At 43.4% G+C, this 26,164-nt stretch overlaps 1 protein-coding gene across 3 annotated transcripts in view; it reads left to right on the top strand.

Moving 5' to 3' along the window:
- Positions 1-26,164, top strand: part of LOC137640264 (zinc finger protein 385D-like) — a 124,261-nt gene that overhangs the window by 48,544 nt on the left and 49,553 nt on the right. The window contains exons 2-4 of one of the 3 annotated variants that reach the window (XM_068372858.1): positions 7,805-7,944; positions 8,631-8,766; positions 17,582-17,671. In XM_068372858.1, coding sequence (XP_068228959.1) covers positions 7,805-7,944; positions 8,631-8,766; positions 17,582-17,671 — 366 coding nt within the window. Of the gene's footprint in view, positions 1-2,602; positions 2,741-7,804; positions 7,945-8,630; positions 8,767-17,581; positions 17,672-26,164 lie in introns of those variants that run through there. The other 2 variants (XM_068372859.1, XM_068372860.1) reach the window with 2 other exon arrangements.

Here is a 26,164-nt window from a genome sequence, read left to right on the forward strand (position 1 = left end):
GTTGAAAGGTCACCCATAAATGGCAGAGGCAAGGGACAAGATCACCCATGAATGGCAGAGGCAAGGGACAAGGTCACCCATGAATGGCAGAGGCAAGGGACAAGGTCACCCATGAATGGCAGAGGCAAGGGACAAGGTCACCCATGAATGGCAGAGGCAAGGGACAGTGACACTGCCCTATCGAGCAGAACAATGCCTTAGAGACTGACCATATATACATATGATCAGCGCCCAAGCCCCCCTCTCCACCCTAGCTAGGACCTAGGAGGGCCAGGCAGTGGCTGCTGATAACTCGGGAGATAGACCTATAGGATCCCCCAAATCTCACAGAGATGGTGAGGTTACAGCGACCAAAGAAACTAACGAGTTTGAACGGAACTCGAACCCCAGTCTGGGGATCACCAGTTAGGGACGTTACCACATAGGCCACTACAACCCTGGTTTAGGTGATTCAAGATACTGTTAAGAAATATAAGGAAACAGTGTTGCTTGGTTCACCAAGGAAGGTGAATGGTTGGGTTTATCTTAACATACTTGAAGACTGTTGTAGGTTAAAGTAAGGAAGATAGTGCATTGATCATTACCTCGGCCAACGAATTTGGATGGAGGTTATGTTTTCGCCGCTGTTCGTGTGTGTGGGTGTGTTTGTTTGTGAACAGCTTCCTGGCCACAATTTTAATCGTAGAATAATGAAACATGCTGGGATTAACTCTTATTTAAAAGGCTTGTAATGATTAAATTTTGAAAGGTCAAGGTCACGGTCAAGCAAAATGTCTAATTCACGTAATCAGTCATAAGTTTGGACATCGTTGTCACAGACTTCAAACTTGGTTCATATCTGAGTGTATGAAAATCCACACCAATTAATACATGTTAAGGTCAAAGGTCAGGGTCAAGGTTGATCAAAATATTTAGAAATAAGCTGCTGCGGCGGAGGTTTGCGCTCTACTGAGTGTCTTAGCTTTTTTATGAAATAATTATGTAAAAAATTTGAAAATAAAGGGGAAAAGTTACATGTATATATGAAACTGAAGAAAAAAGTAAATATAGGATTAATAGTTGTAATGAAGAGAGTATTAGAAAATGGCAGATATAGATAATTGGTTGTTGAGAGCTATAAATAGTTTATGTTGAATGTTATTGAAAAAAATAAATGGGGAAGCTGTTGAGTTAAGTAAAGAAAATTTAGTGCGCGTAGAATTGATAGGGCGAGAAGTATGATGTTAAAGTATATATAGTTTATTTAGGAAATATTCATTTTAATGCTGTTACTGCTTTTGAAATATTTTATGTTCCCTTGTTTCCTTACCTCACTGGGCTATTTTTCCTGTTGGGGCCCCTGGGCTTATAGCATCCTGCTTTTCCAACTAGGGTTGTAGCTTAGCAATTAGTAATAATAATAATAATGATAATAATAATAAGTGGTAAAAAGATTAAAATATGAATTTGTCCGAGCATTTTAAGGTGTTTCGGGTATCAAGGTATAAAGAACGAATGTTGTTATTATTATTATTATTATTATTATTATTATTATTATTATTATTATTATTATTAGCTACACCCCTAGTTGGAAAAGCAGGATGCTATAAGCCCTAGGGCTCCAACAGGGAAAAATAGCCCAGTGAGGAAAGGAAACAAGGATACAAATAAACTGCAAAAGAAGTAATGAACAATCAAAATACTTGATTTTTCACATATAAGCTATAAAAAATAAAAAATTAAGAGGAAGAGAAATAAGATAGAATAGTGTGCCCGAGTGTACCCTCAAGCAAGAGAACTCTAACCCAAGACAGGGGAAGACCATGGTGCAAAGGCTATGGCACTACTCCAGACTAGAGAACAATAGTAATGGCTGACCCTCTATAAGTGAAAACGACTTTATATATATATATATATATATATATATATATATATATATATATATATATATATATATATATATATATATATATATATATATACATACATATATATACACACACATATATATATATATATATATATATATATATATATATATATATATATATATATATTGTATATATTATATACAGTATATATAGGTGTATTGGCCCAGTAGACTATATATTAGTGTCATGATTCTATTTGTTTTCAGATTGTGTATTTGAAATAATTGGATTTTTCATAACTTCACAAAATGTATAACAATTTATCCTTCAATAACTAAGCTCGAAATGATATTTGTTTATAAGACCAATATTATGGGATTTATCATTTTCCTACAGATTTCATATGCTCTTTATATTCGAGTATTTGTCTGTGATCGTTTGTAACAGCTGTTCTAAATGTGTAAATGTAATGAAGAAAATGTGTTCGTGGTATGCAAACAAGAAAGTCACGTTAAAGTATGATAGATCCAAATCATTGTCCCCAGCTATCGTTGTTCTAAATTACTGTTAATAAACTTAGGATGTTTTTATACAGTAATAGACCTCAAACATATAGCTATGTAGATTTACCGTTAGAATCACCACACCTTATGGCATTTAAGCATATTTTAATAATTTTAAATGCTTAGTTTGTAAGAACTCCTCGTTACACAAGTCTCCCCTATAAATAGCTAAAACCACCGTTTTCTATAGTCTGCGTTCAATGGCGGCCTGGTGAGAGTGAAAAGCGAAATGCGGATCTAAGCGACCTATAAGACTTGCTCGAAGACTCTGATTTTGTTTGGCCCTAGCCGCCTACCCTCTTTTCTCCAATTTTAGCTGATACTTATGTAAGTACGCCGAATTTTGCACATCCGTACATCCAGTCAGTACGCCCTACGTGGCACGGAGCCGTGCGTAAGTACGAAAATACCGTGATCTCGGGAATGTGGCTGCTAAAGGCGCTGCTCAAATGGAGGAGGGCGAAGGCAGTTGATGATGCTTCCTCCCTTTTGGTTTTGCTTCTCGTGGCGTTTTAGTTATAGTTATAATTATAGTTCGCTTTTAATGTAATATAGGTCTGTTCATTTTCGCTATTAGTGTTTTATAGGTTTTGCTGATCGTGGAGAACGTTGAGTTCAGGGAAAGGTTTTAGGGTGTAGGCAATTATTTTTTTTTCCCTACACAGGAAAATCGGTAAACGTATTTTGTAATTTTATAATAGGAGACATTTTTTAAATGGGGTGTATGTATGATAGCGGCCACCTGTATGTATTATTATGTCTAACTTTGAATACAGCAGTATAAGGGGGGTCGCAGGGGGCCGTTAGCCCCCCTCCCCCCTCGTTAGGTAAATAGGTAAGGACACGGCTTGTAGGTTAGGTTACGGGGGAAAGTTTAGGTTAGCTGATGTCCATTTTAAATGAACGGTTGAGGAACTGGCCGCTGATATACAAAGGCTCCGCTATACCCTTGCACTGTACAGATACTATAGTCAATTCTTTTTAGCGAGACTGATTAGCACTTACTCGCAGCGGTGCCCTTTTAGCTCGGGGAAAGCTTCCTGATCGCTGATTGGTTGGACAAGATAATTCTAACCAATTAGATAGCAGGATATTTTTACGAGCTAAAAGGGAACCGCTGCGAGTCGGTGCAAATGCACCTCATTAAAAAAAATTGAGTATAGGGTGTTCGATTAGTAAGAACTCATGAGTTTTACCTTAGCTCGTTTTAGGAAAACTTAAGCTTTTCCTACTTCCGATGAGTAAGGACAGTGTCCTATCATAGGTTAGGTATTGGAGGAGTGATAGTGTACTGCTAAAGATTTGTGATAATCCATATTGAAATAACAAGGATAAAGGACCAAAGTAGGAAATTGAGTGTTTATGGCAGGAAATTTTTTTTTTTTTGTCCTATTTTGGTGGGGGAAAATTAAAATGAGTAGGATAAGAGAAGCTATTTTAGCTTTACCATATCCATGTAACCCAATCTAAGGAAAAGACTACTCCCAGGTTTTTTTTTATTGAGGGGGGGGGTTATTTGCCCATTGTACAACCCCCCTCCACCCTTACTGTTACATCTTCAACGCCATTGAATTTTCAGTTCGGGGAAACAAACAATGAACAAAATATGGGAGGCTCACTTAACTTAGCGTAAGTTAAGTTATTTACCATGACCGTAGGGTGGGCAAAAAACTTGTCATTGCCTACCCAGTTTTGCAAACATCCCTTGCCTAACTGCACTTAACAATGCTGCATAACTCTTAAATAAATAAAAGCTCTGTATTTCTTAGCCACCTCACTTGCTTTAAATTAAATCACCAGTTGCATTTGTAAAAGGTTGGGTCTCAGTCGCTTCTGATTCGTCTGTGTGAAGAACAGGAACATGTACAGTATGTGAGACTGTGGATGGGTAGATGCAAGAGTGATCGTTCTCCCTCGGGTATATCATCTAGGTCCAGAAATTAGGTGGGATCCCAACTTATCATTACTAAAACTTTTTGCACCGGTGTGACGGTCTGAACGATCCTCCGGTCTCAGAATTCTCCTTGACATTGTATAATGGTTCTTTTCCGCCATTAGCTCGCTTCGCTCGCATGAAAATAAAACATCAAGCTCGTATGTACTGGCAAGTGGTAATGTTGAGCTGCGCACGCTAACATTACAGGAAAATAAAACATCAACCTCGTCTGCACTAGCAAACGGTAATGTTCGCGCATGCGCAGATTATCAAGAATTCTGAGACCGGGGGATCGTTCAGACCGTCACACCGTCCCTTCTTTGGTTAACTCTTCAGAGGGCAAACTGAAGAAGACCGACAATCTGTCGGTTAAAGAGCAAGCTCTGAAGGTGGTAGATCTTCCTGCTTCCCCTTGCAGATGAACCCCAATCTTCAGTCTTGGAAATCCCAGCCATTGAGCTTGAGAAGCTCTCTAAGCTTAGGATGAGAAGATCCCAGGTTTGCCATCCCCCTCTTTGCCGCCATTGAGCATCGACTCGTATGACAAGGACTTTGCCTACTCCTTTGGAATTGCTGTAAGAAGTTCTAAGGGCTATGGTCGAGTTGAGCGTACTGGTTTAACTTCTAAATTATTATTATTATTATTACTGGCTAAGCTACAACTGTGCCGTTGATGAAAGAAGCTAGAAAAATCTCCAAATCAGATATAAGCGATTATATTCGATTACATGGAGGATTCCTGTAAAACATGAAATACTGCATTTGCTGAACATTTAAAAATAGCCTTCCAAACTGAACCTCCCCAGCTGACCGCTGCTTGGTAACTGATTTCCCTAGTACAGAAAACAATGCCTACAATAACTCAAACAATAGAAACCAGCCCCAGCTAGTTTTTTCCAAACACTTTTAACACAACAACAATTCTTGAAAGAGAAGAATAGTCAAGGAAATTTATAATTGTTTATAACAATAAATTTGCCAAACATGGTCCATTACATAATAGAACAGTTGTTTACTTGTTAACAGACTTAAAAAACTAAATTATAATACATAAACAATTATTTACAATAAATTTACACCAGTTCTCCACAAAACAACAACCATAGTTTGAAAAGCAGGATGCCATAAGCCTAGGGGTTCCAACAGGGAAAACAGCCTAGTGAGGAAAGGAAACAAGGAAAAATAAAATATTTTAAGAAGAGTAACAACATTCAAATAAATATCTCCTATGTGAACTCTAAAAGCTTAACAAAACAAGAGGAAGAGAAATAAGATAGAATAGTGTGCCTGAGTGTGTACCCTCAAGCAAGAGAACTTTAACCCAAGACAGTGGAAGACCATGGTACAGAGGTTATGGCAATACCCAAGACTAGAGAACAATGGTTTGATTTTGGAGTGTTCTAGGAAGAGCACCCTTGTATCTCTTCAGGCTTCTGTTCTGAGATATCTTTGTACACTCCCAGGTTCATGCAAGGTTAAAGAGACCCATCAATAAGTGAGTCATTCAGTGATAGAGAGTGCGAACCTCAGGCGAGAGAGGGTCCACTTGTGAGCGAGAACCTTACAAGGCTCCACAACCAAGCAGCGCAGGACCCTCATCCACAACTTTCCCCTCGAGCAGACACCTCCTTGAGGAAAAGTACAAGCTAAGAAGAGAAGTTCCTTTTCCAAGGGTTGTTATGGGTCATAAGAGAGATTGCCAACTTAAGCCCTCATCAATTGCTCGTTGTTCCTCTCAACGATAAGAAAGGAGTTTCATGCCCTAAAGATCTTGGGCGGCCATCAGAGTTGCGTGTTGTTCCTCTGAATGCCAAAAAAAAAAAACGCCGTACAGACCTTAGACTAGGGATGCCCAAGTTTAGGAGTGAATATAGTTTCTCTTCTATAGAAATTGTTTATTGAAGAGGGTTAAAGGTGAAGTAATAAGATAAAGGTATACTTGGGATCTATCAATCTTGTCCCACCAAAAATACAGGATCAATGGAGAATGCTTTATAGAAATCCAAGCTTTTGTTGTTGGTATCTGGTTTTGAAGATGAGAGCAAGCCTACAGTATTTACTTAGAATTTTGTGTCTTAATTACTGTACTTTATTACTCTCATATCTTAAACAAAACTAGCATACAGTATATAAATGGTAAAGTTAAAGTTCTAAGTGATTAGCCTTTGTGAGAAGATTACCCCCCCCCCTCCTCTCTCTCTCTCTCTTTCCCATGGAGTCCTCTGTGCAGATTATAGTGTCCTGTTTTTATCTGCCAATAGGGTAGTGAAAACAACTGCCACCTTTATCGTCTTGAACTCGATAAAAACATCCTGTCATTACCCGATATTCGTATTCTGTAACATCCGATGTATACTCAATTTTTTTTTAATGAGGCGCATTTGCATTGACTCGTAGCGGTGGCCTTTTAGCTCGGAGAAGTTTCCTGCTATCTGATTTATTAGAATTATCTTGTCCAACCAATCAGCGATCAGGAAACTTTTCGGAGCTAAAAGGGCACCGTTGCGAGTCGGTGCAAATCTGCCTCACTAAAAAGAATTGACTATAGATAGTACATCACAAGTGTGAAGCTTTTTCACTAAAGATAAGGTTTTTCATCCTATTGTTAGAAATTATGGAAACTGACAATTGCTACTAGATTGATGAAGTTACTGGTTTTGAGGAAATTCCAGTTTGCAAAAATATCAAGTCGAATTTTGCTGTTTTATAAACTAAAAGTCAATACAGTAAAATGATGGTTATGAGTAAGTTTCTGAATATCAAATGGGATAGAAGTAAACAATCTGACTATTAAGCTTGAGTATAGATATACTATACTGTTTGTTTATGGCTTGACAATTGCCTTATCACATGGTAAATGAAAGGCTAGATCTTCCATCCCATTACGTGGCCGTTGTTCAATAAAATCAGGCAGTGAGGGCCTTGTTCTATCGGGCAGCTTCATGGCACTGTTAGATCACTTCCAATTGCAATTACAGTTTTACAGCATGAAAATTGCTAAACCTTGAATTGTTCACGGAGGTGACTTATCATTCCTTCCTCTACCCAGCTCTTGAGCTATGATTCCTTCAGTTTTTCCCCAGATGTGCAATGTTATGTAAACATCAACCAATACCATCAATCTGTTGATTAGCAAGAATATGTACAGTAGTTGTCATAATTAATGGCTTTTGTGATGTTTTCACATGACTACTGTTTTCTTCCTCCCCTTATTCTCTTTTAATTGCAACCAATATGTCCAAATGACACTTCAGGTTATTAGTTTTGGCAGATGTTATGGTATTAGGTTGAGTGGTCATAGGGTTAGGCGTGCTATGTAGGCACACAGTTCAGTATTGTTTGGGATCATATATATGCCGCAACAGTTTTAGCATGGTGGTATGGCTGTTTTGGGTAATTTAGTCTCTTAATGTACATGGGATTTTTCAGCACAGAAATCTTTACATGCATTACAGCTGGTGCTTAACGACGTGCTGGGTGTGGGGCTGCAGGTGGTGGACTTCAGCATGAGCTATATGCCCACTTCTGTACCATATATGCCTTTCCCTGCTCCCTCGCCAACACATCAGCCACCAACGTACGTCATGAGCTCAGGGTCTGCATCAGTCATTGTCTGGGGTTTAAACACCCATTATTAAAATTAATAGTTTAAAAAGAGAAGATATCAAGAGTATAGTATTAATATTTTTCTTATATATCTTATTTCTTTTAAAATGCCCCTACAGTATTGCCGCTTTCTTACAAGAATTGGTAAATTTTAAAGTTTATTTTTACTAGTTGTACATTTGGAAATGGTAAGCTTATAGGAGTCTCCTGTCAAACATCTTGGGAAAAGTTGTGAACCAGAAATGAAATTTTGGTAGGTTTTGATAATCCTGTTACTACAGTTGTTAAAAAAAAGAAGTTAAGTATTTTGCCATGGAACTTCAGTGTCCTTGGTTTAATTAAAGTAAGTAAGTTTCCCCACTGTAGTTTGTAAAGAAAACGCTTTTAAGGACGGTACAGCTTATAGATATTGAGCACATGGGTTTTATGACCTTGAAGAGTCTAGTCTTTCTCTCTCTCGTAAGTATGAGGCATCTGGCCTTAAAGGAGGTATAGTATACTATGTTCTCTTTTATCTTGCATTAGATATGATATACCTGTTTAACATTTTATAATGAATTTTTGTTTTATAAGTTGATGTTGATACAGTACCTAGTTTACTACTTTCAAGAGTTCTTTGACTAATGAGGTACAGTAATTTCACTTTTCGTAATTGTTTCCATTTCCCAACAACAGAATGAGCGTCAGCACCACCACAGGAGGTCTATCACCAAGTTCAGCGATATTAGCGTCAGTAGATGTATCCAATGACCCAGTTACGAAAGCGGTTATGGAAAATGTTATGGGCCGCCTGCCTACAAAGAAACCCAGGGTTTGTTTTCATCGTTGATATCTCTTGTACAATTTTCTGATTTTTGTTCTTTCTACTTTTGTGTGGTTCCATCGAACAGGATATCGACGTCAATGACTTTCGATGTCAGGATGCCTGAGAACTATAAATCAATAAATCAAATGGGATATTACTCTGAAATATCAGATGATGATTATTGCACAGTATTTTATTTTAAAGTAACTTTACTGTATTTTTTAGTTTTCAATATTAAACTTACCCGATAATCATGTAGCTGTCAACTCCGTTGCCCGACAGAATTCTATGGAGGGATACGCCAGCTATCACAATACTAGAAGGGGGTGTATTTACCAGCGCCACCTGTGGCCAGGTACTCAAGTACTTCTTGTTGACACCTCCTCAATTATTCCTCTGTCGTGCTTCCGGCAAGACGTTCTGGGATACGCTTATGTTCTTGGAGTATTTTCACGACTTTGGTGAAGTATTTCTCTTTGATTTCGGCTGTCGCTTTACTGGAAACTTCTATATTAGCTTAGTTAGCTTTTGGAATTAATTTGATTAATTATGGTGACGTAGAGAGTATGAACTCTCGTTCACCTTTCAATGGCCGACCCTTCCCTTAGACGGAAGTGTTGGTGTCTAAGAGAGTATAGACTCTCTTTCTTAATTTATTTTATATCTCTCCGCCTCTTATAGGCCTCTTCGATTAACTTCCTTTTATTATAAACTTATTAAAATTAATTTTTATATTTGTTTATATTCGACCTTCCTAATAGTAGGCGGTCTTTTCTTGGTACCGAAGTTAATTAACATTGAGCCCGTCATTTCGGTTTTTACCTGTTAACATATTATGCTATTTCCGCCACAGAGTTTGAAAGAATTTCTTTGATAGTCTCGTACTGTTTTCAAAGTTGAACTAACGTTTTGTTTTGTCTCTGCAGTTGTTGACGTTCAGAACGTTCAACTTGCACTCTATCGTTACGGTAGAGAAAGAATGTTCACGGTTTCACGTTGCAGTAAGAGTAACCGTGTCTAGCGTTTTGTTCATTCTTTCTTAACTTAATGGTTTTGATCCTAATAAAGGAACTTTTCAGTTTTTTCCTTTAACAATAATATGTTTTAACGATATATATGATTGGGCTCTTCTCTCAGGTTCTAAGTCAAGAGAGAGAGAGAGAGAGAGATAGAGACGGAGGGAGAAAGAGGATAAATGTTTCATTCAAGCCTGCCAGGCGTACGAGTAACGTCGTTATCGTTTTTGCTCTTCTCCCTAGTCTCTTTAGGGGAAGAAACTAAACGTTTCTAGAGTGATCTAGTGTTTAGTCTCTTTCCAGCCACTGAATTATCTTTCATTAGATTTTTCTGTTACATTGTAATTCTGTTTTCGCAATTACTAACTTTTGAGAAAGGATAGAATTGCGTGTTTCAGGTACAAACCACTTAAAGTTTCGAGTTCAGTGAAATAAGTGCAAACAGAAATCAAAGTGATAAGTGATATGTCAGTGTTGTGCATGAGGGTACTTTTGTGCGCGCCAGTCGTCCTCCCAGTCCGGGACCTCTTGCAAGCTCCCAAGCCCAGGGGAGAAGCAATGTCGAAGGGCAGAAGGGTTCAGCAGGCCTTGATCGGCGCACAGAAGTATCCTCGGTGGTTGTGGGCGTGTCTTACCGAGACCGTCACTCCCACCCGCAGACGATTGAGCCCTTATTTTGCTCGTCTGCAGAAGAAATTTAGGGGAGAAAACGCTGGTCTCAGGTCTCAAGACCTTTTAAACGTAAGTCCAGACCTATGCCAGACGTATGAAGTTAGAGTTCACAGTCATTGGGTTAGCTCTGACTCTCCTCAGTCATCAGTTCTCCGCCTAAGAGGAGTTAGGTTCTGCCACAACAGAGCTCGACTGTTAAGGCTTTACCTCAGCCTACTGTAGTTTCTGCCGACCCCAAGTGGACTCTACTACAGTCCATGCAAGCACTGCTTTCGGACTTGATGCGTGAGTGTCGGGCTGAGAGTGTTGCGCATCCGCCTCCGCCTACACTCCCTCCGCCTATGCTCGCTCCGCCTGATCGCAGTACCACCTGCCAGGCGTACGATGTTGTGGACTCTACTACAGTCCATGCAAGCACAACTTTCGGACTTGATGCGTGAGTGTCGGGCTGAGAGTGTTGCTCCTCCGCCTCCGCCTACACTCCCTCCGCCTATGCTCGCTCCGCCTGATCGCAGTACCACCTGCCAGGCGTACGATGTTGTGGACTCTACTACAGTCCATGCAAGCACAGCTTTCGGACTTGATGCGTGAGTGTCGGGCTGAGAGTGTTGCTCCTCCGCCTCCGCCTACACTCCCTCCGCCTACACTCGCTCCGCCTGATCGCAGTACCACCTGCCAGGCGTACGATGTTGTGGACTCTACTACAGTCCATGCAAGCACAGCTTTCGGACTTGATGCGTGAGTGTCGGGCTGAGAGTGTTGCTCCTCCGCCTCCGCCTACACTCCCTCCGACTACGCTCGCTCCGCCTGATCGCAGTATCACCTGCCAGGCGTACGATGTTGAGCCACGTGCTGAGTTTGCTGTTCCCAGTGGTGTTCAGCCTCCGCCTTCCTTAAGGCAACCTTTACAATGGGATCAGGAGGATTTTACCTCTCTTCCTCCGCCTCCACTTGCTGTTCCACCAGTGATGCAACACTCGGTTGAGGTACAACAACCTCTCCCGTCCATGAGTCAGTCTCCTCAGCTCTCGCTGCAGCGAGCTCAACCCTCCACAAGGCAAGCACCACAACACCTTAGCCTTGCGCCTCAGGAGCCTCAGCTTGCGAGACATTTACCTTGTTCTGCGCAGCCTCTTCCTCATCGCGCTCCGCTCACACCACAGGAACTGGAACTTGCTACTCCGCTTCCGCCAACCGCTCAGCAAGCGCAACCCTTGGGTTCAACCACTCATGCTAGGAGTCAGCCTCCTCCACCCATGCGCCTTCCTTCTGCTTGTCTTTTATTCAGCCTTTGCAGACTGAGCCTCAGGTGTTCCCTCAACAGAGTCTTGAAGAGGAAACCACAACTATTGTTGTTCCAGCTCGTTATGACTCTGCTGTTCAGCATACCTTACCTCCATTTTCAAACCATGGCAAAAATATGAATCATGAGTTATGAATGTAAGGTAAACATTATGTTGATTTTTAATCCCCATGCAAGCATGCATAAAGCACTCTAGCACTGGTCATGGAATTTCTGAGAAATGTTAAACGCCATGCACACGCTCTGCTTTCCTTTCAGCAGGCTCTGCTTACTACATGCTCAGCATACAGCATGCTCTGCATTCAGCATGCTCTGCATACAACATGCTCTGCATACAGCATGCTCTGCATACAGCATGCTCTGCATTCAGCATGCTCTGCATACAACATGCTCTACATACAGCATGCTCTGCATACAGCATACTCTGCATACATCATGCTCTGCATACCTTACCGCATGCTTCTCAGTCACACATCTTGGGTTGTTGCTAACTCACTAGACTGTCAAGCAGTTTCATAACGTTGCCTTCTAGTCTGCTGCTTTTGCACCAGTGAACCCTCACTCAGAGAACTTAGCTTTTCTAGGATAAGGTCCCTGTAGATGAGAAAGTTCTTTTCTCCCTCCTTCTGATATTCCCTTGAGGACTCTGTCATTTGGAGGGAGCCTTTAGCTGCATAACCTCTTATGGACTTTTATTTAAGCATAACATGCTTACAGGGAAGGTTATGGTTCCACTTCAGTCGCTAATCCCGTCTGTTACCACACCTGCTCCCATAGACCTTGAGCTGTGTTGCATGACATGCAGTCCAAGCTTAGTCCTTGTTAGAGGATTTTTTGTTTACGGAGTCAATGTGTCACGGGGAAGACGTTCAACAACCAACAGAAGTGACTTGTTGTGACGCAGTGCGGCAACCTCAGCAACCCGTTAAGGAGTTGTCTGTACGACCCAGACAGTCTAGACAGATTCGGGTTGTCACTGTACTTCCTCGCTTGCCCATGATTGACAGTTCACAGACTGTGCAGCAGTATCATGATCTTGTGTCCGGCTCCGTCAGACGACTGGCTTTTAAGAGCTCCCACAAGTCGTCGCTGTCTGGAGATTTTCAAATGGACTATGGATCTGACCAAGGAACTGGGCCTCCTGGTCAATTTTGAGGAGTCTCAGCTCGTTCCATCCCAGACCATTGTCTCCTTGGGTATGGATCTTCAGAGTCGAGCTTTTTGGACTTGTCCGTCGGCCCCAAGGATCTTCCAAGCCCTAGAATGCATCCAGAGCATGCTGAGAAGGAACCGATGCTCAGTCAGGCAGTGGATGAGTCTAACAGGGACACTTTCATCGCTGGCCCTGTTCATCGAGTTAGGGAGACTCCACCTCCGCCCCCTTCAGTATCATCTAGCTGCTCACTGGATAAAGGACATGACGCTAGAGACGGTCTCAGTTCCTGTTTCCGAAGAGATGAGGTCTACTCTAACGTGGTGGAAGAACAGCATTCTTATCAAGGAAGGTCTACCATTGGCTGTTCAGACCCCCGACCACCGTCTCTTCTCGGACGCATCGGACACGGGCTGGGGTGCGACACTGGACGGACAGGAATGCTCGGGAACATGGAATCAGGAGCAAAGGACACTTCACATCAATTGCAAGGAGTTGTTGGCAGTTCATCTGGCCTTGATAAACTTCAAGTCCCTCCAGCTAAACAAGGTGGTGGAGGTGAACTCCGACAACACCACAGCCTTGGCTTACATCTCCAAGCAGGGAGGGACTCATTCGAGGAAGTTGTTCGAGATCGCAAGGGACCTCCTCATTTGGTCAAAAGATTGAAAGCTCACGCTGGTAACGAGGCTCATTCAGGGCGATATGAATGTCATGGCAGATCGCCTCAGCCGGAAGGGTCAGGTCATCCCCACAGAGTGGACCCTTCACAAGAATGTTTGCAGCAGACTTTGGGCCCTGTGGGGTCAGCCAACCATAGATCTATTCGCTACCTCGATGACCAAGAGGCTCCTCTTGTATTGTTCTCCGATTCCAGACCCAGCAGCAGTTCACGTGGATGCCTTTCTGCTGGATTGGTCCCATCTCGACCTGTATGCATTCCCGCCGTTCAAGATTGTCAACAGGGTACTTCAGAAGTTCGCCTCTCACAAAGGGACACGGCTGACGTTGGTTGCTCCCCTCTGGCCCGCGAGAGAATGGTTCACCGAGGTACTGCAATGGCTGGTCGACGTTCCCAGGACTCTTCCTCTAAGAGTGGACCTTCTGCGTCAACCTCACGTAAAGAAGGTACACCCTAACCTCCACGCTCTTCGTCTGACTGCCTTCAGACTATCGAAAGACTCTCAAGAGCTAGAGGCTTGTCGAAGGAGGCAGCCAGAGCGATTGCCAGAGCAAGGACGACATCCACTCTCAGAGTCTATCAGTCTAAATGGGAAGTCTTCCTAAGCTGGTGCAAGGCCAATGCAGTTTCCTCAACCAGTACCACTGTAACCCAGATTGCTGACTTCCTGTTACATCTAAGGAACGTAAGATCCCTATCAGCTTCTACGATCAAGGGTTACAGAAGTATGTTGGCAGCGGTTTTCCGCCACAGAGGCTTGGATCTTTCCTCCAACAAAGATCTACAGGACCTCCTTAGGTCTTTTGAGACCTCAAAGGAACGTCGGTTGTCCACTCCAGGCTGGAATCTAGACGTGGTCCTAAGGTTCCTAATGTCATCAAGATTTGAACCGCTCCAATCAGCCTCTTTTAAGGACCTCACATTAAAAACTCTTTTCCTCGTGTGCTTAGCAACAGCTAAAAGAGTAAGTGAGATCCACGCCTTCAGCAGGAACATAGGTTTCACATCTGAAACGGCTACATGTTCCTTGCAGCTCGGTTTTTTGGCTAAAAACGAGCTTCCTTCCCGTCCTTGGCCTAAGTCGTTCGAGATCCCAAGCCTGTCCAACATGGTGGGGAACGAACTGGAGAGAGTACTTTGCCCAGTTAGAGCTCTTAAGTACTATCTAAGAAGGTCAAAACCATTACGAGGACAATCAGAAGCCTTATGGTGTGCTTTCAAGAAGCCTTCTCTACCAATGTCTAAGAACGCAGTTTCTTACTACATCAGGCTTCTGATTAGAGAAGCAAATTCTCATCTGAAGGAAGAAGACCTTGCTTTGCTGAAGGTAAGGACACATGAAGTGAGAGCTGTGGCTACTTCAGTGGCCTTCAAACAGAACCGTTCTCTGCAGAGTGTTATGGATGCAACCTATTGGAGGAGCAAGTCAGTGTTCGCATCATTCTATCTCAAAGATGTCCAGTCTCTTTACGAGTACTGCTACACCCTGGGACCATTCGTAGCAACGAATGCAGTAGTAGGCGAGGGCTCAGCCACTACATTCCCATAATCCCATAACTTTTTAACCTTTCTCTTGAATACTTTTTATGGGTTGTACGGTCGGCTAAGAAGCCTTCCACATCCTTGTTGATTTGGCGGGTGGTCAATTCTTTCTTGAGAAGCGCCGAGGTTAAAGGTTGTGATGAGGTCCTTTAGTATGGGTTGCAGCCCTGTATACTTTAGCACCTTTGAGTTGATTCAGCCTCCCAAGAGGAACGCTGCGCTCAGTAAGGAAGACGATCTTATTAAAGGCAGAGTAACGGTTCAAGTCGACTTCCTTACCAGGTACTTATTATTTCATTGTTATTGTGGATAACTGATTATATGAAATACGGGATACTTAGCTATCCTTTAGTCTTGTACACTGGTTTTTCACCCACCCCCCTGGGTGTGAATCAGCTACATGATTATCGGGTAAGTTTAATATTGAAAAATGTTATTTTTATTAGTAAAATAAATTTTTGAATATACTTACCCGATAATCATGATTTAATCGACCCTCCCTTCCTCCCCATAGAGAACCAGTGGACCGAGGAATAATTGAGGAGGTGTCAACAAGAAGTACTTGAGTACCTGGCCACAGGTGGCGCTGGTAAATACACCCCCTTCTAGTATTGTGATAGCTGGCGTATCCCTCCATAGAATTCTGTCGGGCAACGGAGTTGACAGCTACATGATTATCGGGTAAGTATATTCAAAAATTTATTTTACTAATAAAAATAACATTTTTCACTGCATTTTTCATTTTAGTCTAGGTGAAAATTATCTGAAACCTCTTTAAAGTAGAAATCTATTTTTACCTTAAACATGTGCACTATATGTCATGCAATGCTTGTTTTATTCTGCTGACTTAGCTATTACATATGCCTCACTATTCGAGCCCTTTCCTCCAGTTTCCGTGTTAAGTTTTCGAGACCTTTCTCTTGGACTTTATTTCTCACTTTTAAGTGTCTTTTGATTTATGTGGTATAATTTCAATCTCCTTTAAAGATAAGGTCTTATAGTCATAACCGTACATTTGAATGTATATCACTGACTACCTTGTGGTTTACGAGTGACTTGTACTTGTCAGTTAAAATCTTTGAAAATATTGTAATATACTTAATTTTTTCAAGTAAATTAAATAGGACAACTTTTTTTATCATAGAAAACCGTTGTTCTTTATATGTGGCAAATAATAGTAGGCCAATGGTTTAACTGGAATTTAGTGATCCGTATTTACTCTGGCATAGTGAGTACATGTATTTGGTAATTAGGACTGTAAACAATATACTGAATTCACTATTCAATGACTTTTACCAAAATATATGGTTCTTGGTTACCTTAAAGAATGGTAACAAACCTATTGAAGGTTTTTTTAATTCCTTAAAAGCCTTAGTAAAGACATCTTTAATATCCAAGATATCCAATATAATTTCTAACCCCAAATATTGAACAATTTACAAATATTCAGTGTAGAATAAAAAGGTGGTGTTGCAAAAAAGCACCTTAGTATTGAAGCCTATAGATAAAGTGTTTTAAATTTAAGGGTACAGGTACTATATTTAACTATACAAATTTTCTCCTTTGTTTACATTACCGTTTTCCAAAGAAGACTTAACCCTTTTACCCCCAGACTATTTGGAAATTTCCAATCCTTAACCCCCAGGGGGTTATTTTTTTCCCAGCACATATTGCAGTATATTTTTTTTAAAATTGCTCTAACAGCCTTAATGTTTGTCATAGAGAGGTCAGGTTGATCTCATTCTCTTGGAAAATGCCTGAATTTTCTCAATAAATTATCAAAAATATGAAAAAAAAATAATTTTTATAGAATTTTTTTGCAAGGACGTACCGGTACGTACATGGGGGTAAAGGGATGGCTTTTGTGAAATGTAACAGTACGTCCTTTGGGGGTAAAAGGGTTAAGAAGCTGTAGACCAAATGTTTCAATTAGAAATTCAATCCTTAGGAGCATTGTAAATTCAATTTCCAACAGCTCCCTCTGTTTGTTACATGGTCTACGGTAAATGTACAAAAGGACTTAATTTGGGTTCTTCAGATAATTATATTGTGTCTGTGTTCTTAGTTGGAGGATGCAAGATAACCAATACAAATTGTAAAATACTGTATATCCACGTTAGATACAAGAGTTTCATAATACAGTACAGTACGAGGTATTACTAAGTTAGGAATATGTATGTAGTCTTCTGTATATAGTACTGTACTTGGCAGTGTATGTTTCCGATTAGCTAATTTGTATACTGTAGTTAAAATCACTTCTTGTTCCCTTTATTACAGTTGAAAATATTTTTATTTCTAGTAGGAGAGTTAAGGTAGAGGTGAAAAAGCTTAATCAATACAGTATTATTTATTACTGCTTTAGTCTCGTGTATGTTATATCTACAGAAGACTTTATAACTGTGGTGTTTGTATCTGTGCTGAATTTCTTTTTAAATTATTTGTTTTGTCTGCAGGTAACTGTGAGATGTGAAGTTTGCAATTTAGAATTTTCATCCCAAACAGTATTAAGTTCTCACACAGCTGGCTCAAAACATCAGCGTAAAGTAAGTAGTGTTGCTCTTGTTGGTAGAGCATAAGTTTTTGCATAATTTTGTTTATATATGATTAGAAGTCTTACTTCCTAGACTGCACATAGCTTTGTGTAATTAACCATTTGATCCTGTGCATATACAAACCTTTCATCCTTTGAAATAGGAAATGTCTTCAATGGAACTAAAACAGCCATCGACACTGTGTTTTGGACTGTATGCTGCTTCCCAGGCATTCACAGTGGTGGTGGCTTAGATCTCACTTATATGGATACATCTTTTCATATGTCTCAAAGATTGGTTGATTCTGGCCTCCTCAGAGAGGTTCCTCTACACAATCGAGATTGCTTTCTCTCCTTTTCTCATGATCTGGGGATTATGATAAATCGGAAGAAGCCAAATTTGTCACCAAAGGGGACATTGAAATATCTGGTCATGTTGCTATAAAAGGCAGTAGTAAGTGTCTTTCCATCAGATGATTGAATCGGCAAGCTGAGAGAGGTAGCGTAACCATTCTGTCCAAGACCGTACTTGTAGCTGGACATTGGCAAAGTCTTCTCACCCACCTTTCGTCATTAGAGAAGCTCGCTCCTCAGGAAAATGACAGGCATCTTTACCAGGGGTCCCTTCCTCAGTGTTTTGAGGATCACTGGTCGGCCTCCAGAGATTTTCCGGGAACAGGTGGTTATGTCCCTCTACGTTCCCTGCTTCCAGAAATTTAACTCAGATGTGTTGAAGGAGGAGTGGGCTATCACCTTGGCAATCTGGTGGCATTAAATGTGTGGTCAACAGAAGAAATACATCTACATCAATGTTTTGGCGATACAATCAGCATTCCAATAATGTTTGAGGAAGCCTTCGGTAATATTGATGTACAACAACAACACAAAAGTAGCTTATGGCAATAAGCAAGCTGGCATGGTATCCCTGCCTTTTTGCAAGTTGACAAAGCTGATGCTGCTATGGACGGCAAATCACGCAGTAGAACTGTTAGCCGAATACATTCTGGGAAAGAGTAATTTAATAATAGATATGTTAGGTGACCAGGCCAAGTTGGAGTAACCCCTACATCCTTGTGGAGCAGAAAGCCTTCTTGTCCTGTGGAGCTCACAGGGAACCTGCTAGTTCATATGTTTGAACAGAAAGCTCCCAGTGTTTGTTCCACATTCCAGATCCATGGGCAGTGTTAGAATGCTTTCCAACAATCATGGGATAATTTGGACACCTTCGCCTTCTCCCCTTTGTTCTGATTTGCAAGCTGGTCACCAATTGTTGATCACTCCATGTCTTAGAAGAACCTGGTTGCTTCCAGATGGCCACAATCTGAGTGATATCCCAATCTGTTAGCATCTCTAGTGCAGAGCACAGACTTGCTTGTTTGCATGCTCTCACCTGTTTGGGCTCACTTTTGTTGGCATGTGATCCCCAGGGTACTCTGTGTGCAAGTTCTTTTTCACAAGGTCTTGTCTTATGTGGATAGCCTTACATTCACATTCGTCTAGCCAACATCATCAGTATTCACGTGTAAAGTCTTTTTATAGCGCGCTTTCATTCACATGTACAATCGTCCCTATACTCACATTCGTCTGAGAACTAGTAACACCAGAAACTTGAGAGGTTTACGTAGGTAGGCATGTGAAAGATCTCCACACGCAGAATCCCTAGACACAGATCTCAGACAAAGAAGAGATCCACCATGCACTCCCCAGTGGATATTATACCCTTTGATTCTCAATATTTTTGGTAATGCCAGGTTAAACTTGACAAATTACATTGTCATTCCCCTAGTTTTTGGCCATCGCACACTTGGTCTTCAAGTGATAGATCCACACAAGGTCATCCCAAGTGTAAAAGTTCTGAGAGTCCCTGGAGGATTAAGCAATAAAATTTGAGGTACTCCTCAAGTGATTGACTCGTGTTAGGATAGGACAAACACTAGGTCACTTTGAGTCCAACTAAGGGCTTTTCAACAAGGTTGTACAAACAGCCCAAGGATAGAATAGTCCATAGGTCTTCCTGGCGGGACATCGGTAGCCCTTAGTTATACAAGCCTTCACCATGTCATCCAAGGCTCGTGTTGGAACAAAGGGCACCTCTAGGGCTGCGAAGGAGGAAAGTCGTATAGCAACTGTCTCCTCCTCATCAGAATATTATCCAGGTTCGGTTCTAGGATCGGAGAGGAGGCGAGCAGAACGTCAATGACTTTTTTTCAGAACGTGTCAAGAGAAGAGGAATCCAAGGACGCAATCAATCCATCTGCACTTGATTCAGGTCCTTCCCTGGTGAAGCCATAGAACCCAAAGACCGAAGCAGACTTCCTTGGTAAAGTACTTTCTCTTTTCAGAGAAGTCAGTGTCATGGGAGAAGCAACCAGAGCCCCGATAAAGGACCTCAGCTGGCTATTCAGAGCCCCGCAAGACTTTATGCCTGCACTGGAGCTTCCCTAGTCAGAATATGCTCTGGAGGCTATAGATATTTTAGATATAGAGATTTCCAGTGGAAGCTTCTTGTTAGGTTCAAACCTCTCCAGTAAGATTTTGGTTGTGGTGGACCAGGGTTTGAGTTTGCTCAATATCGATAGCTTCTTGCATTGGCAACCTCACCATCCTTGTGAGCTCAGGACGGAAGTTTGGGAGAGCCTATAGGTCTACCTGCAGAGTCATTAGCAGCCACTGCCTGGCCCTCCCTAGTCTTAGCTTAGGTGGTTGCTGATCATATGTGTATATGGTTAGTCTCTAGGGAATTGTTACTGTCCCTTGCCTCTGCCATTCATGAGTGACCTTTAAACCTCTGTCACTCCTGTTAAGAGGAGGTTTTATATTCTGGAAGAGGCCATTCTGTCCCCTCTTACAACTGTGACAGACTTGCGACAAAGTCTATAATTTTCTCAGCTTTGAAGTCTGCCATCATGGAAGCTACTTCCATGGCAAGCTTTGAATCCTTCTGCTCCATGTATTTCCTGTTCCTTTCTATTCCGTATTACTTCCCATACCATTTTATATTCCATACTTCCTCATTGACTCCTAGTGATATCCTGCAGGATGATAAATCTGGCTGAGCTTTTAGTGTTTCTGATGGGATGTAAGTGACTGTCTGACCTCATTTGACCCTATTTTTGAAAGAATTTGGTCTCTGTAATAGATGACTCATTTCTTTGTTTGTCAAGATGTTTGCTATTGTTTTCAAATACCTGGAAACCTTACATTTCTTGGTAGGCAACAGATAATCCTTCTCAAGTAGCTGTAAGCTTCATTTTGAATGGTGGTGTCTGCTACAAAATGGGTTTCAGTATCTACTGAAAATGTGCATACTCTTCAGTTTGAGAGTACCTTTCATATATTTAAGCTGTGAATCATTTATCAGTACATATTTGGTGGGGCAAGAGTTTATCTGTAAAGTGTTTTTGTAACAGTGGTGGAAAGTTTATTTGTTCCGTAACTGGAATACAAACTGACGCTATTTATTTAGGGCTATTACTTTCTGTGTAGCTGAAATGACGAGCCATTAAAATTTAGGGAGGGTTAACTACCCATACCGCTAGTTAGCGAGGGTAAGGGGGATAGCTTGCTACTGTTCCCACTCACACACCAGTGATTTATCTCACTTTACTTTTGGCTCGGTTGGTGTACAGTCGTTGCCGTTCCTCATCCTTCGCCCTTATTTGGACTGCCATTAATTTTTTTTTTTTTTGCTTTTTCTTTGTGTTAGTGTGTGTATGTGTTGACCTGCGAACACGCGTACCTGCCCTGGACTCGATGACCAGCCCTGCGGAACCTATATGTCGGCGGTGGAGACCGATCACCACACCCTTTGTCCTGTCTGTAGAGGTCAACGGTGTGATAGCAACAACCTGTGTAGTGTGTATCAGGAGTGGTCTGCCTCCCAATGGCAGAGGTTTTGGCGACGGCGGAAGTAGTCATCTAAGCGGGATATTTCTTCTTCGAAGGGGGAATACCCAAGGCCTCTTCTTCCGTCTCCCGACCTTCCTCCGAAGCTCCAACTCGTTTGGTCTCTTCCGAGAGACCGTCGAGTAACTGCGTAGACCCTTTTATTTTGAGAGATGGTGTTGCTTCTCGTAGCGAAGCTGCCCCACCTCTCCCCCCGGGTGAGTCCTTGTCTCTGTCTTCTGTGTTACAGGTATGGTCGTCCTTGGAGTTTTTTGGTCCTCCCTCCAAGGACTCCTTGCTGCAGCTCATCCTCCAGGGTGCAAGTGTGCAGCCGTCGTCGTCGACTTCGGAGGTAGATCCTCTTGCGCTCGTCGACGTCGTGGGGTCAGAGGTGTATTCTGTGGTTTCTGCCGACGCCCCTGCCCCTCCAGACTCTCCAGCTATTGCTGCCGACTTGGTTTCCCCCCGTTCCTGATCATCCGTCGAGGGAGAAACTTAGTCCTACGTCTGTCTCTCCTGCGAGTGTTTCTTCCCCTCGGGGGAGTTCACTTATAAAGACTACTCTTTGGAGGACTGCTGTTGCTCATGGTCAGCTTGCTGATCCAACGGGCCCAAGAGGGCGTCTCCGTCGCAGAGCTCGCCCGCCGCTTCGCCTTAGAGGTCGTCCTTCACCATCAGTGAAAAGGCACCTCTTCAACACTTCAGCCTTGTCATCGCAGCCGTCCCCCGCAGAGGAGTCTCCTCTTCAGTCATCTCTTGGCCATCTACCTTCGCCCGTTCTTGAACCTTCTCCCGATGACGCTGCTGCTAGTCCTTGGACTTGGGTCCTGGACTCTTCTGTAGATCGTTCGCGATCTCCATTGGTGGATGTCCGCCCTTCCAAAAGGCACATTCCTGTTCCTACGCTACCTGCCAGCCAATCTGCCTACCTACCATTACTGTTCCTGTTCCCGGTACAGCCTCCAGAGGCCATGCCTAAGCGTGCAGGTGCGCGCCAACGCTCTCCAGCTCGCCAGCACTCACCAACATCTCGTAAGCGCCAGCCTGCTTCGTCACGCTTTAAAGAGTGTCCACGCTCTCCAGCTCGTCAGCACTCTGCAATGCTTTGGCGCACGCCTTCATCTGCTCACCCTCAGCGACTTGCAGTGCGCTAACGATCACCGGCGCAACAGAGGTCACCGAAACCTCTGCTCACCAACGCTCTCCTATACGAAAGCTACAGCCTGCACGCCAGCACTCTCCTATGTGCTAATGATCTCCTGCGTGCCAATTCTCTCCTACGCGCCAGATCTCGCCCGCGAGCCAGCACTCTCCCGCGCCTGCCCGCACGTCAGCGCTCAACTGCACATTCGCGCAGTAATCAGGAACAGCACATAGACAGGTCACCATCGCCTCATTCCCCACCCCGCAAACAGCTTTCAGCGCGTCCGCCGGGGGAAAGGGAAACGGGCCTCTACAGAAGTGTTTAGGATCCCAAAACTGCCTTCCTCTAAGGCAGACCCACCTACAACAGACTCATCGTAGGGAACCTTCGGTCCCTTTCCCTTCAGGGGATCTGTCTGACAGTGCGTCATTCAGTCAACAGCCATGGTTCAGTGCTATAGTCAGAGCAGTGGTACAGGCCTTCAATCCTGCTCTGTCTGGCCTCTCTTCTGAGCAGCCTACAGCTCCAGCAGACCCTCGGCAAGGAACCATGACTTCTTCCTCTCCCCTAAAGAGGAAAAGAAGAGTCTCAGACGCAGTCACTTCCATGAGGGTAAAGCTGACTCCAGTTGGACAATTAAGGCTAGCTCTCCTGCATCTTCCTCGGGATACTCCCCTACCTCACCTTTGCTAAGGAAGTTGCGTGAGGAAAGGACCTCTTCCCTTCCACCTTCGGAGGAAGCCTCCCCTCACACGGAGAGTTCCCGACCACCAATGGAAATCAGGAGGGACACGACATCTCAGCCTTCGATGCTGGAGTCCTACTTCCTTCCTCGGAAGGAGTCCAAAGACTCCAAGACTCTGCCAAATTCCTCTTTTAGGACTACCAAGTTTACAGAGACAGCCAGTCACTCGAGGGATGTCCGCCACCCATCCCGGGTAGAGTTCTCAGGGATGGAAGAAGACTTCGCTGCAAGTCCAACATTGGAATGAGAGCAAAAAGAGTCAGAACATGCATTCTGGCAGGTTCTGACTCTCATAATGGTTCTCAATGGATTTACCAACCCAGAGATAACCCCATGGGAGGGCAAGGACACGGTCTTAGACCGTGTCTTTAGCACCCAGAAACCCTCAAAGACCATTGCAGCCTTGCCCTGGTCTCAAGGGCTGAAGGGTGCCAGGGCTAAGATTGCCCTACAGCTCGCCGAATAGGCCTCCTCCCATTGTTCCGGCTCTACCAATAAGCTTCTCCCACCGCCTCGTGTCCAACAGAGGAGGTATTTCGAGATTGTGGAGGAGCCTCATCCAGCTCCTCTCCAACACTCCTTGGAAGAGCTCACTAAGGGAATCTCTCTAGAGAGACTCTCTAATCAACAGGTCTCTTTCTCGGCAACCAGAATCCTTAACCAGAAGGTCACGAAGTACACCATGCAAGCTACTTAGTGGCTTGATGTCTGGCTAGGGACCTATGGAATCCTGGTACGGACTGAGGATTTCTCCAAGGAATGTACCAGGAAAGCAATCAGGCACTCGCACGATCGAGTTTCTCGCCCACCGTTTTGAACTTGTGGGCGAATGCCATCCTGAAACGTAGGTACGCGGTGTCTGAGAGGTTCCACCAACAAGTCCCTAATGCTGAGATCGCTAGGCTCAGATATTTCTCTCTAGAGGGAGCCCATCTATTCGAGCCTAAGGACATGGAACATGCCGCTGAGAGATGGAGGAAGTCCCATCAGGACTCGCTCCTCCATAGGGCTTAATCTTCCAAACCCTATAAACCACCAGCTCCTCAGCAGTCCCGTCCAACCAAGACCATGACGACCAAGACAGCAGCGAAGACCGCGGTGTCTAAGAAGCCCTTTCCTGCCAAGGACAAGAAAGTCACTAAGTCCTCCACGGGAGGAAAATATCCTAGAGGGAGCAGCCAAGGCCGCAAAAGCTAGGATATTCACCTTCCTGCTTGTCCACCAGTAGGGGGATGCCTATAAAGTTGCTCGGACAGGTCGAAGCATCTCAGGGCCGAACCCGGGACAATCTCTGTGATTAGTCTAGAATATCGCGTCCCGTTCATAACATCTCTCCCTATCCTGACCAGGAATCCAGTGTCTATAGACTCCTTTGCCATGGGATCAGCAAAGGAGCTAGCCCTTCGGGCAGAAGTCCAGACCCTGTTGAAGAAGGGTGCTCTCCAGAAGGTCCTCGATGGGTCCCCAGGCTTCTTCAGGCGTCTGGAGGCTAGAGACCAGTCATTGACCTCTCAGCTCTGAACAAGTTTGTTAAACAAACTGCGTTCTGCATGGAGACTGCTGACACGGTCAGACTACCGGTAAGACAACAGGATTTCATGTGCACACTGGAACTAAAGGACGCGTACTTTCAGATCCCAGTCTATCCGTCTTCAAGGAAGTACTTGAAATTCAACCTAGACAACAGGAAATACCAGTTCAAGGTGCTGTGCTTTGGTCTTTCCACAGTACCTCAGGTTTTCACCAGAGTGTTTGCCCTAGTGTCATCTTGGGCACACAAGAATTGGCATCCGTCTCATTCGTTATCTGGACAACTAGCTAATCCTAGTAGACTCGGTGTCAACCCTTCTTCAACATCGAGACAAACTTCTGAGGCTTTGCCAAGATCTGCAGATCATGGTAAATCTTGAGAAGTCCTCCTTGCTTCCTACACAGAGACTGGTACACCTAGGCATGATAGTAGACACCAATCGCCACAAAGCCTTCCCATCAGACAACAGAATAGCAAGGCTGAGGAAGGTCACCTTTCATCACTGACCTGTCTAGTTCAGAAAGGCTGCCTCAGGATGAGATCTCTCCAGTGGCGACTCAAGTCCCGGTGGACTCAGACTCTCGATTCCCCGGATATCCGGATCTCCATGGGATCAACAAAACAGACGGACTTCGAGTGGTGGGTGGCAGACGAGAAACTATGAAAGGGAGTGGATCTTCTCGTCCTCCCCTCGGATTTGATGCTGTTCTCAGACTCTTCAAAAAGGTTTGCGGGGTGGGTGGGGGGGGCGCCGCTCACGTGCTGCACCACACAACCTCAGGCCTCTGGTCAGAGTCAGAAGAGTACCTCCACATAAATCTCCTAGAGATGAAGGCCGTCTTTCTGGCCCTTCAACAGTTCCAACAGTTCCTTGCGGGCCACTCAGTGGTAGTATTGAGCGACAACACCACAGTAGTGTCTTACATCAACAAACAAGGAGGTACTTTTTCGCAGGAACTATCCCATCTAGCAGTAGAGATACTGAGATGGGCCGAGATTCACTCGATACCACTATTGGCACTTCATTCCGGGCAAAAGGAATGTGCTCGCCGACAACTTGAGCTGAGCACCTTAGATAGAGAGTACCAAGTGGTCTATGGATCATCTAGTAGCCAACAAAGTCCTGACCCTGTGGGGTTCTCCGACATTGGACCTCTTCGCAACAGCCCTTAACTTCAGGTTCCCGTTATACTGTTCCCCA

This window comes from Palaemon carinicauda, chromosome 4 (assembly GCF_036898095.1).
Source record: "Palaemon carinicauda isolate YSFRI2023 chromosome 4, ASM3689809v2, whole genome shotgun sequence".
NCBI lineage: Eukaryota > Metazoa > Arthropoda > Malacostraca > Decapoda > Palaemonidae > Palaemon > Palaemon carinicauda.